At 41.5% G+C, this 15,905-nt stretch overlaps 2 protein-coding genes across 2 annotated transcripts; both read left to right on the top strand.

Annotated features, from left to right (window-relative positions):
• Positions 1-130: 130 nt before the first annotated feature.
• On the top strand, positions 131-13,808 carry xpo5 (exportin 5). Its single transcript, XM_030070899.1, has 33 exons — positions 131-232; positions 802-923; positions 1,037-1,109; positions 1,250-1,387; positions 1,674-1,856; positions 2,058-2,084; positions 2,531-2,716; positions 2,888-2,964; positions 3,060-3,104; positions 3,197-3,296; positions 3,404-3,487; positions 3,634-3,759; positions 3,854-3,944; positions 4,037-4,165; positions 4,575-4,690; positions 4,810-4,965; positions 5,376-5,417; positions 5,507-5,596; positions 5,785-5,984; positions 6,170-6,272; positions 6,658-6,839; positions 6,959-7,059; positions 7,205-7,301; positions 7,468-7,604; positions 7,829-7,926; positions 8,054-8,100; positions 8,575-8,681; positions 9,725-9,784; positions 9,892-9,986; positions 10,093-10,200; positions 10,998-11,135; positions 11,384-11,548; positions 11,837-13,808. Exons 1-33 carry the CDS (start codon positions 131-133, stop codon positions 11,981-11,983), a joined length of 3,672 nt encoding a protein of 1,223 aa, XP_029926759.1. The 3' UTR covers positions 11,984-13,808.
• A 424-nt stretch (positions 13,809-14,232) lies between these two features.
• On the top strand, positions 14,233-15,209 carry LOC115372738 (cystatin-like). The gene is made up of 3 exons (XM_030070835.1): positions 14,233-14,659; positions 14,783-14,890; positions 15,071-15,209. The coding sequence occupies exons 1-3, from the start codon at positions 14,444-14,446 to the stop codon at positions 15,143-15,145; spliced, it is 399 nt and encodes a 132-aa protein (XP_029926695.1). The 5' UTR covers positions 14,233-14,443; the 3' UTR covers positions 15,146-15,209.
• Positions 15,210-15,905: the final 696 nt, after the last annotated feature.

Raw genomic sequence — 15,905 nt, 5'->3', positions numbered from 1 at the left:
CACCACGTTATGCCAATGTGCACAGTGGTGGTGGTTTTCTAAGCACACGCAGTTCACTGTTGTGCAGGTGTTTTGCATACGGGTGCCATTCGCTTTCGTCTTACTACAGACTCAGACGCTACCTGAAGTCATGGCTGACCAGGTGGCTGCCATGTGTGAGCAGCTAATCAAGGCTGTGAACATGATGATGGACCCAGAAACAAGCCAAATATACCGACTGGAGGCCCTTAAGGTAGCATCGTGATGGGTTGGAGGTGCTAGCTAGCTAACATTAGCTAGCTGGTATTGGCATTAATGGGGTTGTTGTTTTATAAAGTAGAAGCATGTCTGCGTTTAGCTGAAAATGAAACTCACATTAAGCGGTGCTGTAAGCGGCGTTAGTAATAATTAAACCATTTTAACACTATCTACAGCTAATAGAGACGTTAGCGGTTATGACAACCGGCTGCTTAGCAACCGTACCTAGCATTCCAGGGTTATCGCCACCACATCCATGCCGACTGGCAGGTCATTCATTCATGAAAATGACACTACCTGTGCTCGTAGTGATAGATCTGTGGAGATTTAATGAACGAATGAATTGGAAGGACTTAGGAAGGACAGCTAGGCTGCTAATGGGGACGCTTAATATAAATATTTGCTAATTGTCAGTTAAGCCAATGCTCCATACCATGCACTGTTGAAGTAGGTGCTGTTCTTGCTACAGCATTGGTAAAGTTAAGTATTCAAAGTGTTCTGTAAATTATGTACCATTTGAAATGGTTGCATATTTAGTGACGGGCTATTCTTTTAATTCTACAGTTTTGTGAGGAGTTCAAAGAAACGTGCACGTTTTGTGTCCCGTGTGGCTTACGATTAGCTGAGAAAACCCAAACAGCTGTGGTGAGACATTTTGGTCTTCAAGTCCTGGAACACGTTGTCAAGTGAGTGTAATGCACATGTTAAATAAAGCATGTCATGTTATTACACAATAAAAGTAACTTTATATGCTTCAGAAGTTGAAATAATAGTATTTTTCTCCGCTCTCTGTGAGCAGGTTCAGATGGAACAACATGCCGCAACAAGAGAAAGTGCAACTGAAGAACTGTGCCATGCAGCTGTTATCAAATGTAAGTCTGACAGGGAATAGAGTAATACCACAACTGGCTGACTTCCAAGTTAACCAGCTAATAGATGTTACAAAAACTAAAGTCTTCCTGAAAGGTATAACAGTATGGATTTCTCTGATACCTATTTCAAATCTTATCAGGGAACCCATTCTATCCTGGAGGAGGAGAGTCACATCAAAGATGTCTTATCACGCATCATTGTGGAAATGATAAAGCGAGAATGGCCACAACACTGGCCACATATGCTGAAAGAGATGGAGTCCCTTACTAGCCTGGGGGTGAGTGACTTGCCTACTGCTGGACATGAACTTCTGCTGCATGCCAGTCATTTCCTTTGCTGTGTTCCAGGTCATTTGATGCAATTATGTTTCACTCAAATGCAAATAAGGACCAGTCATGGGCTTGTTATATTCATGTGGTTTCATAATGTTTTTGCCACATTAATGACAGACAAGTAGCATTCCCTATATGTTTTGAAGTGGTCAATATAAGAAATACTGTGCAGGAAACTTGATCTATGTATGTGGATAAAGTAAAACTGAAACTGAATCCTGCTTCCTGCAGGAGGCTCAGACAGAGCTGGTGATGCTGATCCTGCTGCGGCTAGCAGAGGACGTGATCACCTTCCAGACGTTGCCCACCCAGCGACGAAGAGACATCCAGCAGACCCTCACTCAAAATATGGACAACATCTTCAGCTTCATGCTGGCCATCCTACAGATTAATGTTGACGACTACCGCAAAGTGGTGAGCAAATCTTTTGAGTTCTTTTATTTACAGTATATACTGTTTTATAACAGTATATAGACCAGTGGAGATATTTCTGAATTTTAACATGGCTTTCATTTATTGCCACCTAGGGGCAATAACTTATTGTTAAGGCAAAAGTGTAATTTGAACAAGAGATGTTCCTAATTTTTTTTCCCTGATGTGTTTTATCTCATCTAGAATAGTATACCTGGACAGGAATTGCAGGTGAGAAAATATCACTGCATGTCTGCTCTGAAATGTACGTTGTATGAGTTTGTCTTGATTACTTGAATAGAGTAAAGGGCTGACACTGTGTATAAGTATTACTCCGGGTGTGCCACACTGCAGAAGCAGTGTCAGGACCAGGATGAGGGGAACCAGCCCACCATAAAGTAGGTGCAAAATGCCTTGACAGAATAAAAGATTCAGAGAGGCTACCATATCTATTCATTATCATTACTCATTTATTATTCAAAATATATGAAATGCAAGTGTTTTGTGCAGTCAGGCTCCCGCTTTTATTGTGTCTGTATTTTGCCTAGTTGGTGGTGTGCAGGTTCCTCTTATCCCATACTTCATTGCTTCAGCAACTGCTATGATGGGGCGGTTTTGTCACTCTTCTCTCACCTTCCTTCCCTCCCCTTCCCTCCTCTCTCTCTCTCCACTCACAGGCCAAAGCTCACTGTCGAGTCGCTGTGGCAGCTCTGAACACTCTTGCGGGTTACATAGACTGGGTGGCCCTTGCACACATCACCAACGCCAACTGTCGCTTGCTGGAGATGCTGTGTCTGCTGCTGAGTGAACCAGAGCTGCAGCTGGAGGCAGTGGAGTGCCTGCTCATCGCCATTAGCCGGAAGGTTGGTCTCAATACATGTCAAAAAGCATTGATACAGAGGCAGCATGTGAGCCAGAATGCCTAACTGATGGCTATGTTATCAGGATGTCACGAAACCACTCATCTCATTTATAGTAGAACCACTAGGGAGAGAGTGAAAGTACAAAGCCTTGTTTTTGTCATCCTGTCACAGGGCAAGCTGGAGGACAGAAAGCCATTCATGCTACTGTTTGATGATGTGGCCATCCACTACATCCTCTCTGCTGCACAGTGAGTTCACCTGCTGTAGTCTGTTTCTGTGCAGCCCTCCTGAAAGGCCACAACTTGTTCTTTTCAGTGTAATTATCATGGTTGTCTGTTTGCAGGTCAGCAGACGGAGCAGCAATATGTAACAAATCCAATGAAACACCGTAAGTAACATAGACGTTCATTGTGTTTGGACAGTGAGACACACACACATATATGTATATATATAAAATATATAATAATATGCACACTACAGACCAGCAGAGGTGGCTGCAGTGGTGGAGCGACATTACATCTTCCTGAAGAGGCTTTGTCAGGTCCTCTGCGCCCTGGGAAGTCAACTCTGCTCATTAGTGGTGAGTTTATGTTTTATGTGGGTTTGGTCCATGTATATTTACTACAAATCTGAAGTTCCTCGTTGTGATTGTACTGATTAGTGGAAAATGTCGTATTCTGTCCACAGGGTTCCGAGGCAGAAGTCGAAGTACCTGCAAACCTCAGCAAGTACATGGAAGCCTTCTTAGCTTTTACTACACACCCCAGTCAGGTGAGACAAAAAATTTGAAAGATTTTATTGTGGGATTTACCCAGTGCCCTCACTCACAAAGTCCCTTGTGAATTTAACTGAGTATTATATGAATCCTGAAGCTGTGTATGTTTACAACCTCTTCTAATTTTCCTCCCCCTCTGCAGTTTTTAAAGTCCTCAACTCAGATCACTTGGGGAGCTCTGTTCAGGCATGAGATTCTGTCAAAGGACTCAGTCGTCATGGAGACTGCCATCAAGTACCTCAAAACAACTATGACCAATCTAGTCAAGGTACTGAGACAAGTGGTATCAGTTATGCAGTGACCAGTGCACATTGTCCAAGGCATTGTTAAAATATTTTTTTTTCTTTTTCTTTTCTTTCCAGACTGGGTTTCCATCCAGAAACGATAACCCAAGTTGCGAGTACTCCCGTGTGGACTTTGACAGTGATGAGGACTTCAACTCATTCTTTAACTGTACATATTGTAGACTTGGATGTTTTTCAGTTGTTGTTGTTACCGTGTGTTATCTGGTAGTTTTTTTCATGATTTATCCTGATGCTTTACAGCTTTCCGAGCACAACAGGGTGAGGTGGTGAGGAGCGCGTGTCGCATTGTTCCTCTGGAGGCTTTCCAGATAGCAGCAGAGTGGTTACAGTATCAGATCGCCAGCCCTATTGACACTGGGAATACCACGTGTAAGTCCAAGCGTGGTTTTCCTCACTCTTGACATCTTTGTGCAGTGTCAGAAAGGGGAATTACATAAACCTTTATATGTGTGACTGGGACGGTTGCGGTGGATGCGGATAGTTTCACTTGCATAATATGTAACATTATGAAACTCATTTGGGTGGGTGAAGTTGGGTGGAGGATCCCATTTACGACAGACTACCGTTGTAGCTGACTGGTACTGATAGTGAAGCAGGTGCCATGTATGAGGAAGCAAAAAAATAGTTTTCATTACAGCTCACAACTTAAACTGAGAACTTAGTCATACAAAAAAGGAAAAGGAAAAATAAAGTTTGGATATCTTGATTTCCATTAGCTGCTACATGCAGTGAATTTATCTTCTTGTCCTCACCCTAATTTCTACCTTTCTATTGCCAGCTAAGACAGCTGAGGGCCTGTGCTCCATGCTTTCCCCATCAGTGGTTCAGTGGGATGCCATGACTGTTTTCACAGAGTGTGTGGTTGGACAGACCTTCAAAAACCTGGAGGAGGAGGTAACAGGAAACCTTTTAAGCAACAGCACAGCACTGCTTAATATTGCTAGATGAAAATGTTAATGATAATTATGATAACATAAAGGCTATTCCTGCTCCTCCCACTTGTTTCTGTGCAGAAGTTGCCCATAGATCAGGGCATGGAGCTCCTGCAGGCTGTGCTGAACTACGAGACCAAAGACCCACTCATCCTGTCCTGTGTCCTCACCAACGTCTCCGCCCTCTTCCCCTTTGTCATGCATAGACCTCACGTCCTACCACAGGTCCTCTTCAAGGTCAGCTGAGCTGTTCTTTGGTCATAGTACATTATTTACACATGTGTGCCTGTACATACCATGTGCTGTTTGATTTGAAAAAATAGTAAAAAAAGAGCTTCAGCCCTCCTTACAGTGTTATCATGAAGTATGTCTAGGATTAGTCCAGTGTCTGATTGGCTTGCATGACATTTTTAATGTTCCCAACACATTATAACTTTAACATTAAAAATAGAGTAGTCAGATGTCTGTTCTGGTTCTGGGGGGTTGCTGGCATCTTTAGATTTTCTCCAAACATATAAAACTCTGTTTGTGTGTATCTATATGTGTTTTATATAATCAGTAAACAGTGCATGTTTTAATCATGCTTATCATATATTTTTGCATATTTATTTTGTATTTAACTGGCCTTTATTCTCTTGGCCCTGCAGCTGTTTGGTGCCATCACATTTGAGATTGTCCCGAACAGCAAGGTGAGTTGCCTTCACAAACACAGTATCAGCTCTTCTCTCACTGTTCACATTCAAGACCAAGAACTTAGCATGCTAGTTGATGTCTTCAGGCACCTCGGACCCGAGCTGTAAAAAACGTGAGGAGACACGCCTGTTCTTCAATCATCAAGATGTGCCGGGACTACCCACAATTCATTTTGGTGAGAAAATCATCTTGAATCACAATTTAAACAAAGCAGTATACCTGTGCCAGTTTACTTAGGAGCCTTTTCAGATTATTAAACACATTTATGGATAACCATAGTGCACTTTGGCGTATAGGCTGGGATAAAAGGGGTGTGTTTCCTAACAAGATTTACCTCTGTATTGTTCACTTTTATCTCTCCAGCCTTGTTTTGACATGCTCTACAACCATGTGAAGAAGCTGTTCTCCAACGAGGCCACACTGACTCAGATGGAGAAATGTGCCCTGATGGAGGCCTTGGTGCTCATCAGTAACCAGTTCAAAGACTATGCCAAACAGAAGGCCTTCCTAGAGGAACTCATGGCTCCAGTGGTCACAGACTGGACTTCTGATGAGATGAGACAGTAGGTTCTCTCTCTTTCTCTCTCTTTATCCCACTCTTTCTCTGGTAATATGCAGTTGACCAGCCTTCAGATCATTTACTCAATCTTTTTTCAACTGATTTGTCAGATCTCTGTCTTTCCATTTCTCTCTCTCTGTATCTCAGAGTCATGGAGAAGTGACTTGTCTCATTTTTCCAATGTTTCAGTGTGCTGTGGGACCCTGCCATGTTCCTGTCCTTTGTTGGTGCTGATCAGGTGGCCAACGAACAAAGCCAATATACAGACACAGCGGGCATTAATAGGGCACGGGTAAGAATGTAGGCATGTAAACTGAGACATGAGTGTTTGAATGTGAATTCCAGAGATTAAAGTTTATTGTCATGGTGACAACGGATCTCCATCATTTGGATTTTGCGAGAGAGAATACTGTATGAGATCAGTACAGAGTCGTCTTCCTGTAAAACTCCAATCGTCACAAGGCTGTTTTACATAAAAGCAGAGGCTGTTTGAGTCATAAAATAATATTCATTTTGTCTTTTTTTTTTCTCACTGTAATCTTTTAAGGTCACATGCAGTGACATTGACCTTGCAGTTTGTTTTTTGTACATAAGAAATGGCTTATATCAGATTATGATAATGGAACATTTATTATAGTGTTCTTATTCTGTTGTCCCTCTTGTTTGCTTTTGTTCAGCTGAGTTTCTGCTTGTACACTATCTTGGGAGTGGTAAAGAGGGCACGCTGGCCTGCAGACCTGGAGGAGGCCAAGGCCGGTGGCTTCGTGGTGGGCTGTAGCCCCTCTGGAGCTCCCATCTACAGAAACCCCTGTACCACTCAGATTCTAGCTCTGCTGCCCAACCTGCTGGCTCTCATCAGGTAGGCCCAGTTCACACAGTTTCCTGTATGTGCACCACACTCATTTCTCACTTAGTTAAGAAAGCCGATTTTTGTATTGACGGTGGTCACCAGTTTCTTTTTCTCTGACTTCCCTGCAGAACTCATAACAGCCTGTTTTTGCCAGAGAACTTGGCTCGTCTGAGTGAGACCTTCTCCAAGGCCTATGAGGTGATGGATGTAGAAAAGAACACTGTTCTTGGTGAGAGGGTCTTTCTTTGCTAATGGTCATTATTGAGAGCTGATTCTTTTCCGGCTTTGCCTCATTGATTTGCTGCCTATAGTGAGCCATCATCTGAAGAGGTAGCAGTCATGGTGAAACCTGCTCATTGCTATGCCTTTTCTAGGTCTTCCTCAGCCTCTGCTGGATATTTATGACTCTCCTGTGTATAAAAGCAACCTGGAGCGCATGCAAGGATTTTTCTGCACGTTGAATGACAACTGGTGAGAAATGTGTAGTAGCTGTAAGATTTCCCCCCCTAACTTTGAAGCTTTGATGCTTTTCAGTATGCCCCTTCCCTCTACAAATCATTTGTAATGATAAAAAAAAATCATCCAGTCTCTGTGCGCCTGAATTATGCCTCCCCTACTGCTCTCTTTTCCTTTTTAGTTTCCATATCCTGGGAAATGCAGGTTTATCCATGCAGCATGACTTCTACACCATCGAGGGGTTGGCTGAACAAATTGTTGGCGCCGCCTTTGTCTCCCTTGACCACGTGCCTGACCACAGACTTCGCCCTATGATTCATATCCTTATTTTCTTTTGCTCCTTTTTATGCACCCAGCCTCACTAATTTCCATTCTTTATTCAGTGGTCTGGTCATACACATACATGGAAAACCTTTCTCTTAGACTTATTAAGATGGACACAACTGTAGTTTTATTTATGTTTTATTTATTTATTTTTTTAAATTATTGTCAAAGTTGACTTATGGCTGTATGTGATCATCATATTTCTTTAACTTGTGCACGGGTGTTTCTGAAGCAGCTGGTGCTATCATGTCCTCAGGAGTTTTACGACAGTCTACTCTGCCCCCTGCTGGGCCCTCTGTTTGCTTACATGCTGCAGGTCAGGACCTAAACTCTCACCACTGTGTAACAATATCATTAATTTCACCATCAGTGACACTATATTTCAGTGAGTTCTAGTTGTGTTGATGCCAGCAGTGTAACTGTACCTCTGCTTCATGCTGCAGAGACTCAATGTCAAGTGGCAAGTCATCAACCAGAGGACCTCTGTGAAGTAAGTTGTTTTCTGGATGTGCGTGTGTTTGTCTGTGCATGCTTATGTGTTTGAATGGATGGATCTGTGAATCTTGTGAATTAGGATTGTGAAGTAGTGTGAGTTGCCAATAAGTCTGTTTTATAAAACTTAAATTTGTTGTCAGTGTTATTGCAGTCCTTTGTGTTTCCATACCGTTACCATGAGCACGTTTTTTACAGTCCTGTCTTATTTGATTCAGCAATACGAACCCAGTATTTTTTCCTCTTTTGTAAATCAGTTAACATTCAGGTATAATTTATTACTGATTGAAAATTAAAGATGTAAGCTATTAAATATTCATGCCCCATGTTGTGCTACTGCCATTTTTATAAAATCAGCTAAGACATGTTGTTTCTTTTTTCTTTTCTTTTTTGTTGCTTAATGTGTCTAATGCTAGAAATTGGGCTCGTGAATGTGACGGCACAGCTGATATGTCCACCTCTTTGTGTTTAGTGGTGAGGAAGAGGAGGAGGTGGTGTGTGAAGAGAGCCAGGTGACACAGGAGATGTGGGAGGAGCAGCTGGTGCGTCTGGTCACCAGAGAAGTGCTGGATCTTCTCAGTAAGTCTCTGTAAATCTACAACCCCTGGTCCACCAACAGTGACCTCACCCATAACATTTTTAAGCACATTTAGCAAGCAAATAAGTTGATGGATCACGAGGCATAAAGGGGAAACTGTAGAACTGTTCAACTGGTCATATACAGTGCTGCTGTAACATAAAAATTTTATGAAAGCAGAATAAGGTGGTTGGAATCACGCCCCTGATGTCACATGGCTATTTTAAATTCACTGTAAAGCATGACCTCTTGTGTCGCATTACGTAACAAGTGCAGATCCTGTTCAGTGGTGCATTTGTGGAACAGTTGCTACAGTTGACAAAAAACTATTTGAAAACAGTGTCATAGTGCAAATATCAGCCATAATCCATCTCAGACATGACTGAGGTGGACAGATGTTGCCTTTAATCTGATTTGTGAAACTTTGCAATTAACATGTTAGGATTTACAGTTTATATTAACTTTTTACAAGTGCGTCGTAAACCATGTTTTCTGGAGTAGGTGTTGTTCAATCAAGATGATACATGGTTGTTGAAAAATTATTTTCTTGAGTACCATAAAGCACATTCCCTCTTTGCACCGCCTTGTAGCACCAATGTCCTTTGGACCAGAACCAGAGCTTTATGGCATCTGGTGTATGAAAATCTCATGTTATTTTGCTTTGGATAAAAGCATTTGCCAAATGTGAATTGTAATTTTAAATCCCTCAGTGTGTGTCAGTACACCCAATTTCAGTCTCTTCTGCCTACACACAGTTGAAAATGTAATGCGCATTGTACAGGGAGAGGAAGGTTGAAGGTGGCAGGAGCGGCTATCAAATCAATCTGATTACAGAGTCAAACTAAATTAAAACACTACAAAACATCCAATGGCCAATTTATCTGCCCTGTATATCGGTTAATGCCTCAAAAGTTTTTTTGTGGATACCACATGACATTGTGGTATAAGGTTTTTTTTTTTTTTTACCATCATTGTTTTGATTCAGTTTTGAGATAATGTGGGAAATTTCTGTCTCTGTCTCTGTTCTGTCTGTCACTCTCTCTAGCTGTGAGCTGTATTTCCAAAAAAGTGCCTGAACCAGCAGGGAACAAGGAGGAATTAGAAGGTAACTCAAGTGAGAAAGTTTAAAACTAATGGGTTGGGTTTAAATTTGATGTTGTATTCTTTTCTGATGAGTGTTTGAATGGTTTTGTATGAAATGCTTTCTTATAGAGGAAGACATGATGACAGACTCAGCGCAGACGGTGTCTTCTGGCCAGCCAACAGATGAGCTGACTGAGCTTGGAAAATGTCTAGTGAAACATGAGGTCAGCTCCAATACCTTACATTACTGCCACAGCGCACAGCATAAGTAGATTTTCATGTCATTACAGGCTGTATTCTTACTCCAGTTTACTGTGTTTCCATGGCCAGAACATCTACATGAACCTGTTGACCATCTCCTTCACCTCTCTATCGTGGAAGGACACCGTTAACTGTCACCGCACTGCGTCCATGGTCTGCTGGAGCTTGCTGCGACAGGTAGCACACTCAACACATCAAACAATATAAGCCTGATTTAAGCCTCAGTCCAATCCATCCAAGCTGCTTTCCTCTTTGTGAATATGGCTGTAGATTATACTCATATGATCATGTTAAGTTGGACTATTTGTTGGAGTGACACGATGGAAACTTGGCAACTTGGGAGTGTTCGTGAAATTTAGGCATTTAATTTTTTTAAGAGTTTTTTTTTTCTGTTTCTCCTCTGCTCATTCCTTTTGTTTCTTTTTTCAGTGTTTACCTTTTTGACCCAATCGTAATAATGTTAGAACAATAATGGACTTTATTTTTATAGCACCAATCATACATAATGAGGGGACATAAAACAGGACAGTGGGAAATCTGTAATGTATGCGGGTTCTAACATTAATGACATTCACTGGAATGAAATAAATACTTTATATATATATATATATAGATATATATATATATATATATATATATATATATATCTATATATATATATATCTATATATATATATATATCTATATATATATATATATATATATATATATATATAGATATATATTCTCATCAAGAAATACTATACATAGTTTTTTAAATCAACTTTTTCTGAATTTGGAGGAATCTGCTCCCTGACTACACCAGATATGACACACCTCAAATAGTCGCCAATGTATGACACCTAATATGTTTACAACTCTATTGAATTATTGTGTTGATTTTATTTTTAATTCATTGAGTGCTGAACCTTGTTAAGCTGCTTATTTCTCAAGTTCCTCCTTTCACATCCACTTGATGTGTATGTCCTGTTCAGGTGGTGGGGGGTAACCTGCTCCCTGAGGCGGTCACATGGTTCTACACTAGTGTCCTGAGAGGCCTGCAAATGCACGGGCAGCACGAGGTCTGCAACTCTGCCCTCTCGCATCTGGCCATGCTCATCTATGATAACCTGGTGAGAAGATCAGCTGCCACTCGTTTCCTTGCCTATCTCTGTTCTTTATGTCTGCTCTGTTTAGTTCCTGAAGTTCAGTGGGACTTTTTATCTGTTTGACGTGGAGATTGTTTTTGGGGATTAAATATTAATGGATTCTCAGTTCTTTAGACTTAACCTGAGAAACTTTGAAAAGATTTGTCATCATCTATTTGTTAAATCCCATCCTCGCCCTGCATAATGTGCTTCTGTCTGTCCATCCATCCTAGCGACCTCGCTACGCGGAGCTCAGAGCAGTGATGACCCAGATCCCTAACATTAGTGTGGAGGCTCTGGACCAATATGAACACAGGCTGATGGACCCCAGCGCCCAGAAGTTTGGAGAAAAGAAGAGGAAAGACCAGTTCAAGAAGCTAATCGCAGGAACTGTGGGGGTAATGCCATATAACACCACTAGAGGGCAGTGTTTCTTCAATATGATCACTACAGGCTGCTGATCACCCCCCACCACACCCACACAGCTATAGACCTAATAATGCAAGTCATCACACACCAATGTGATTTTATCTGTGTCGTAAATTTTCTGTGTTAGCTGGCAAAAAAATGTACAGTAACTTGCCGCACAATTTAATGAAATTCCTCCCTTCATGGACCATTTTCTTCTTTACGATGTTGGGTAGCTCGGTGTAACCTCTCTTTTTTTCCTCTGCCCCCCACCACAGAAAGCTCTGTGCCAGCAGTTCAGGAAGGAGGTTCATATCCGGAATCTTCCATCCCTCTTTAAAAAGCCCAAGCCAGAGAAAGAAATACTAAACAATGAAGCACTGGGTCTGGCAGTTCTCTTCACCTCGGAGCACGACACCCTGTAGGAGCTCATGGCCACTCTCAACAGACGCCATACTGGACCATGGAAGCAGTCACACGTACACACCAGGGTTTGCCTCTACCATGCTCGAGCTGGGGCAGTGCAGCACTAATTAGTATGTCTGTCAACACTCCCGATTTTGTGTGGATCCCTTATTTTAGCTCTTATTGTGCCCCTATAAAGTCATTACTGGTGTTAATTTCCTGTATTTCACACCAACTCTCATTCATAAGTAATGAGACTTTCCACCAGCCATTTGTACTGGTGAGTAACATGCAGCAAATTATCTTTAAACTGCATTGCGAGTTTCTTCTGCATTCCTTTTCATATTTTAAAAAAGGAAATAAAATGGTCTATGAAAATTCATGCAAAATATTCCCAGGTAAATAATAGCTTGTCTTTGTAGTAGACAATGCTAGAGACAATTTTTTTTCTTAATTTTGTTTTAAAAGAAAGAAATATGAAGTATTTTGTGTAGGAACTGGCATTTTTAGATACCCAAACAAATGGGGTCAGTATATCGAAAAAGACAGTAGTGATACGGGTAGCCTGTTAGCATACGTTCAAGGAAAAGGGTCTGTGTGTGTGTGTGTGGCATTTGTAGTGATCTGGGATTTGAAAATCTCGCTTATGTTCTGAAGACAGTGTTGACAGACATGGCTGTGCAGCACTGAGCCCAGGGAGCACGCTGTCTGCCATCAGGCCTCTTTTACCCCAGCTGAAAATGAAATTTCTCCCCCGGGAAAACCCTGTTACACACACTTCACCATTTACCCAAAATTACTGTGAGTGGACAAACTCCAACTTGGTTTTTATCCTGAAGGATTTACCAGTGGTTCCTCAGGTACAACATCCCCCTTGACGATTAGGGTGAAGAAACTCAACACACAATGGAAATATACCATCATCACAGATACAACTGGAATGAGTTCACAAATGGTTGCCACAGATTTAAATGTAAGCAATTGTTTCCAGTTTACTGATGTACACTTTATGTTGTTGGTGGTAATAATGGAACCAATGAATTGCATTTTTACCACACTATTTCATATTCCACCCATAGCACAACCTGTATGGCCTAAGTACCATTTTAAATTGTTAATTTAATTCAGAGAACATATTACCACAGCCACATTTGTGCCAAAACACTCAACATATCAGTGATTGACCTGCACTCTGTTAAATTGGAGTTGTTTGTAGACCATGACCAGACATGAGAACCAGGACTTAACCATTAGACTCAACAGTTAATGTGTAGCCGAAACCAAGTAGTTATGTTGTACTAGAGGTGTTTCGTTGGTGATGACTGTGTGGCTTATTCAGATGTTTTCCACACTTTTTGTTTTTGACCTGGCATTTACTGCCGTGAAAAAGATGAACCAGCACTACATTCCTTCATTGTTAAAGGGATAGTTGTGTTTTAGGCATATATTTGTTGGATGTTTTGTGCTCTTATGGAGCCGCCATGCTAGTGAGTGTTATAACATGAATTGTAATGGTTTAACCCCAGGTACATGGGAGTTTTTTCTTTTATTTTTAATTTCCATGCATACAGAACAGTACAACTCTGTAATGAATGATGCTGCATAGACGATGAAGTCACATCACACCCAACCACCTAAGAATAGGACATTTTGTGAAACTTTGGAATTCTAACATGATCTCCCTGTGCAAGTGGTAATTGCTTCTTCATAATGGGCCATTTTATAAAAAAAAAAAATCTTCACTCAACACTAAAAACATCTCTTGTACAAAGGAGAAAATATGCTATTTAAAAGTGTAGTGCTGTTTATATTTTGTTGTTTTTGAATAAAAAAAAAAATTAAAGCGACAGTCATATTCATTTTACTTTTTGTCTTGATAGTGATAGAGAAAAATTGCAGTTTTGTTGAAGGCATACATTTCTGTAAGTTTTTTTTTTTTTTTTTTACACACACACACACACACACACACACATACAGATAGAGAGAGAGAGAGAGAGAGAGAGAGAGAGAGAGAGAGAGAGAGAGTAGCAAAATTAAAATACAAGCATTGCCCATGATGGCATAGCACCTTAGCTGTGGCAATGACACTGCCTTGGGTTGTTTATTGACTTAATAAAAGTGCTGAAACACGTCATTGTTATTGATAAAGATGATGTTCAGTGCATGTTTACATTGAAATCAGCGGTTTCCATTATTATTTACATTATTAATGCACTATTTGCCGCCTAAGCACGGTCTTTAGGGCACTGAGCAGACTCTGTGCTGCTGACTCCAGCACCGGAATGAGCGCTGATGCTCACTTGGCGCATTAATGGCCTGTTTGAATTAGTTAGCAGCTGCATGGTCACAGGTGTGCGGGGAACGGCTCTTTTAAACCGGCTGCTTACGTGACTCAGCCGAAGACAACCGAGAGCACCGGCACTATCTTGTTCTATAAAACATAAGCTACTTCAGAAGCGTCTATTGGGCTACTTTCGAGCATGACCTCGTTGATTTGGTGTTGTATTGTGGCTTGTGCCTCGGCTGGCTGCTTTGTTGCCGCCGGACAAGTGATGACGGGCCGGCCAGTCGCCGTCCCAGCAAACAGCTCCGATGTCTGGAGGGCAGCACGGTTTGCCCTGAGTGAATTTAACAGAGCCGACGACGAGGACTTGTTCGCCTACAAAATCATCAACATAACATCGGCCAAAATTCAGGTAAAAAACAACAACAACTTTTTTTCTACTGCCAGCATTGCAATCAGCAGGCCAGCAGAAGCGAATATTCAAACTAACGTTGTGCACAAAATGCCTGATAAGAGCTCTGTGGGTATTTTGTAGGTTGTCGCCGGGATAAAGTACATCCTAGAAGTGCAGCTGGGACGCACCCTGTGCAGGAAAAAGGACACCGCCGATCCAGAGCCATGTGTTCTCCAAAATGACTCCAAGGTAGGTCCACATGCCGCCTATCTAGCCTACTTTCAAAAAATAAGGTGAGCTGTAGACTTTCAGGAGGCTGGAGCGTTTCTCTCCCAGCGATTTAACAACTCCCGATCTTATTCTCTGACGGTGCATTTATGGTAATGTGGAAATGTGTGTGAATGTGCACTAATTTGCCATTTATTTCAGAAACTGTGTCATTTCATCGTAACTGAAATCCCCTGGGAAGATGCAACGGTGCTTACACAGAAAAACTGTGTTTAATGCTTGGATGAAATTATTTTAATTGGTACTGGTGTTGCTAATTAAGTAAACAATTTTGGCTCAGGTTGGTTTCCAGCTGTTTTTCTCTGTTTGTGTGTGTGTGTGTGTGTCCTCTTTATTACTGTCAAATAGTGGTCATTGGTGTCATGTGCATAAAGCCTACTCTGTATTCATCTATGCATGGTGTGCATATAAACCAGGCATCAGTATGACATGCACCTTGTTATGGCATTGGCTGAATTATGTTCATTAACCTGCAGTCACACTACATTATCGGGGCAAAATGCAATATTTTTTTGAGTGGGTCATGTTTGCTGTGTCTCATGTCAGTGTGTGTCCCAGCAGCTGTAAGGCCCTGGTTGCGTGTGTAGCGTGGTCAGACACATGGCTGCTAATGGAGACAAGGCTGCACCTCTCCACACTGCCACAGTCTCCAGAAAAGCTCTGTATGGAGGATTACAGGCATTTTGAGATTACCGCTCAGCAAGACTGAACTGTCTGCTGCTCTGACCCCCTTTTTTTTTTTTTTTTTTTTTTTTAAAACAGGAGGGGGTAAAAAAAAAATACACAGCTCCCTTAAAAACATGCGCAAATAAACACACCCATAGTAGGAGGGCAATCATGTCAGAAACGCGGATGTGTAAATGAGTATAGCTTGTGTGGAGGCGGTTGTTTAGCACATCCATGACATCCAGTGCAGCTGCAGAGGCCTTTTTTTTCATCTTAACTATATTTTGCCCCATCACCCTTAAAAAGAGGG

The sequence above is a fragment of the Myripristis murdjan genome, chromosome 15 (genome assembly GCF_902150065.1).
Source record: "Myripristis murdjan chromosome 15, fMyrMur1.1, whole genome shotgun sequence".
NCBI lineage: Eukaryota > Metazoa > Chordata > Actinopteri > Holocentriformes > Holocentridae > Myripristis > Myripristis murdjan.
This window is presented reverse-complemented; position numbering and strand designations above follow the sequence as displayed.

What these genes read in the sequence shown, in the direction of transcription:
- xpo5 (XM_030070899.1), top strand. Translation starts at nt 131, where the DNA reads ATGGCTGACCAGGTGGCTGCCATGTGTGAGCAGCTAATCAAGGCTGTG. An exon ending in GTCCTGGAACACGTTGTCAA is followed by an intron (nt 924 to 1,036) that starts GTGAGTGTAATG and finishes CTCTGTGAGCAG; the next exon opens with GTTCAGATGGAACAACATGC. An exon ending in CGGGCATTAATAGGGCACGG is followed by an intron (nt 6,273 to 6,657) that starts GTAAGAATGTAG and finishes GCTTTTGTTCAG; the next exon opens with CTGAGTTTCTGCTTGTACAC.
- LOC115372738 (XM_030070835.1), top strand. Translation starts at nt 14,444, where the DNA reads ATGACCTCGTTGATTTGGTGTTGTATTGTGGCTTGTGCCTCGGCTGGC. An exon ending in TAACATCGGCCAAAATTCAG is followed by an intron (nt 14,660 to 14,782) that starts GTAAAAAACAAC and finishes GGTATTTTGTAG; the next exon opens with GTTGTCGCCGGGATAAAGTA. An exon ending in TTCTCCAAAATGACTCCAAG is followed by an intron (nt 14,891 to 15,070) that starts GTAGGTCCACAT and finishes CATTTATTTCAG; the next exon opens with AAACTGTGTCATTTCATCGT.